Source organism: Gavialis gangeticus, unplaced genomic scaffold, assembly GCF_001723915.1.
Source record: "Gavialis gangeticus isolate Ggan-Ray unplaced genomic scaffold, GavGan_comp1, whole genome shotgun sequence".
Lineage (NCBI taxonomy): Eukaryota > Metazoa > Chordata > Crocodylia > Gavialidae > Gavialis > Gavialis gangeticus.
Window position 1 is genome coordinate 15,188,467 of NW_017729034.1, and position 3,175 is coordinate 15,191,641.

General features: G+C 42.3%; 1 protein-coding gene across 1 annotated transcript in view; it reads right to left on the reverse strand.

Moving 5' to 3' along the window:
* The window catches only part of YBX3 (Y-box binding protein 3), a 39,199-nt gene extending 36,841 nt beyond the window's left edge, over positions 1-2,358 (reverse strand). Inside the window, exons 1-2 of the mRNA XM_019526675.1 lie at positions 2,335-2,358; positions 811-911 (exon numbers count right to left, since the gene is read on the reverse strand). Of these exons, the coding sequence (XP_019382220.1) occupies positions 811-911; positions 2,335-2,358 (125 nt within the window). The remainder of the gene's footprint in view (positions 1-810; positions 912-2,334) is intronic.
* Positions 2,359-3,175: the final 817 nt, after the last annotated feature.

The following is a 3,175-nucleotide window of genomic DNA, read 5'->3' on the forward strand; positions in this document are numbered from 1 at the left end:
CCCTTTTTAAAAAAAAAAAAAAAAAAAAAAAAATCACATTATAGAACATAAAAACTAATTAAGAAAAACTACCAAAGAAACAGCAAGATACAGAGGGCCTTCACAAGGAAGCCATATATTCTTAGCTTTTAGCTACTGACATTTGAGCCTGAAGTCATCTGGAGCAGCAGCTGGCAACCTTTTCAGGTCAAAGGCTAGAATGACCTAGCCCAGGACAGAGGTGAGCAGGTAGGCTCCCAGGACACATTTTCTATGTTCAGCTCTGTGACCACCTCCACTTAAACATATTGGTGAGAATGTTAGTAGAATTGGGGGGGGCAGGGGTGGATCAACTCAATGAAGCTTTATTAAATGAATTTTTAGACATTTAAAAACCCAAGTCTACAAAGCTCCTTTGCCCCCCTCTTATCCACCCCCTACACCTTCAAAAGTTTGAAAAGGTTCAGTAGATTCCTCCCACATCCACCATCTCTGCTTTCTACTCCAAAATCTTGCCAAGTATGAAGGTGTCAAAACAGAAATACTGCAGTGGAGGCTGAACTTGTGTTATTTCAAACCCAAGAGGGAATAAGAAGTATCAAGCAATTCAGAAAACCCCCGTTTCCATGAGGTTCCAAAACAGGCTTTGCAGGCTGAAGTAGTAGCCCCACTAAACATTATTTTTTGAGTTTCATTTAGGTAGCTCACCACGGCACTCACACTTTTGAGGTTCATCCACTGCTAGAGTTGATGGGAGATGAAGGTGCACAATAGGGAAGGCAGGGGGCACCAACACATTTTTGGAGATGTACAAATAAGTGATCAACAAACCTGTTGATAAAGCCATATCCGTTTCTGACATTGAACCACTTGACAGTGCCAAGAACTTTAGTAGCTGAAAAATAAAATGAACATACACAAGAAGTCAATTTCTAGAACAAACCTCAAGCAGCTTATCTGATAGTACTGACAGTCACTACCTATTGCTCCTTTCCCCATGTGTGATCTGTGGGATGTAGCAAGATGCACACTCATTAAGAGTGCATCACTTTTTTCCTCTCTCTGCTATCATGTTTGCCATTTAGTAGCTGGATAATGTACAGACAAAGGTGACTCTCCCAAGTCAGCTGGTTAGAAGCCCTGGATTTCACCAATGCCATCTTCTTTCTGCTTTCCCAAAACTGGAAGGAAGTTGATCAAAGAAAAAAAAAAAAAAAGAAAAGGAATATGGCTATAATCACATCCACAGGCAGGGGAGAAATCAGTGGAATACGGATAAGGTGGTTAACAGGAGCAAAGCGAGAGGGATAGAGTTCCCAGCTAAATATGAGAACGTCTTTCCTCAACAGCAAAAACCATCAGACTGGAATAATCTCACTAGACAAACTGACAGAAGCTCCAAGCTAAAAGTGGATCAGGCAAAAGGCCAGAGAAAGCCCTGTTCTGCACCGTTTATCCAAGATGTAACCTCATAGGTCTTTTCCTGACTAACTACTTTCTAGCCTCTTGTTTTGTGGCATTTTCCACAAACACTTACCAAGGTCTCACCATTTACCAAGAACTGAACCCAATATTTAGCTCTAAAGCCAGACCACTCTTGGTGCAAAACGTTTTGCTCCAACCACCATTCTGGTCATAGGCTTTGCTGTATTATCTTGCAAGACCCTACTGTTCCATCTTGGATTAACAGGTTTCACTAGCTCCTGCAGCATGAAACATACACTCCCTCAGTCAAACAAGCTTGCCAGGCCTTGCTGCAGCATCTCCTCTCAGATCTGTGGGCGTTTCAACCTCTCCTCTCCTCCCAGCCACATGGCCCCCACCCAGGACTTCTGGGTGTTCCCAACAATACCAGAAGGAAACGGACTGATCTTATGTAGTATTTAAGTAAAACACCAAGCTATATTATTGCCACCCAAAATCCAAAGCTATAAAAAAAATGCTACACTCTGCCATATCTTTGGAAAGATTTTTCCTACCTCTAAAGTGTTATTTGACATGCTACCTTAACACACAAAAAAGTATTCCCTCCCATATAGGTAATATACAAATAAACATTACTACTTGAATAAGCTATTTTGAATTTTTATTATTTTAAAACTAATAACAATCACTCATAAGTAATGCATTTCACTAATGTTTAGCTAAATATACCTGTTCCACAGAAAAACAAATAGAACAAGGAATGAATCTGACCAAATCCCTTAACTAGGGACTTAACTAAGCTGCACACACACTTAGTACAGGGAGACCAGAGTCCCAGTCCCTGCTTCCTAAGCAGTGATGGGTCAATAGAAGGGCCAAATAAATGGTGACAGGAGCCAAAACCAGAATCCAGGCTCCCCCACACCTTACCTTAACCGAAAATCTAGATGCCATCTCCCTCTTAAGAAAATCCTTCCGGGGCTGCCAAACTATTCCACAACCATCTGCATAACACACTCTCCTATAGGGATACCATTTTGAACCCTACTGTATGGAGCATACACCTTTCTCCACTAGTTTATTAAATGAACGGGGGCACAACAGCAACCACCTCCCCGCCTTTCAGCTGAACTCAAAAAAGGATTTAAAGAGGCAGCCACAATGGTGTTTTACAAGTAACTGATCCAGTCCCCAGGCTTTTGGCATGCCCTGAACACACCTACTGAATGGAGCCCCACAGGAGACTTCAAACATCTCTCCTTCCAAGTTTCTGGAAAGCCTGGGGCTTAGAGAAAACTAATGCCTAGTTGCTCCGACCAAAGCAAGTGCAGCTGCAGATAGCTAGAGGAACTTTCCGGCCTAAGAAGAAGCATTAAAAAACACAACAAGAACTTGCTATGGTTAAAGTAGCCACTAAATTAGGATCTTAGTTTCTTAAAGTCTGCCCAAGTCTAAAGTATTTGCTTAAATCTGGCCCTGAATATCTACAGGCATAACCAATACATCTCATTGTCTGGGGAAGCTGTAATTATCAACAGGGGGTACTTCCACTTGCACCACAGAGGAACCCGTTTCTAGGAGTGGGTGCTGACTACCCTTGCCTTGGCAGCAAATCCATCATAAAGGGACTGATAAGTGCCAACCTATGAAGGAAACTTGGGAGAGGTATCCACCTACACATTAGGAATGGGATTGAACCCACTCTTCCACTTCAACAGAGCACTGAGGGAGTCTCAAAAGGAATGACTTCCAGCCAGCACAACTGTGAGGT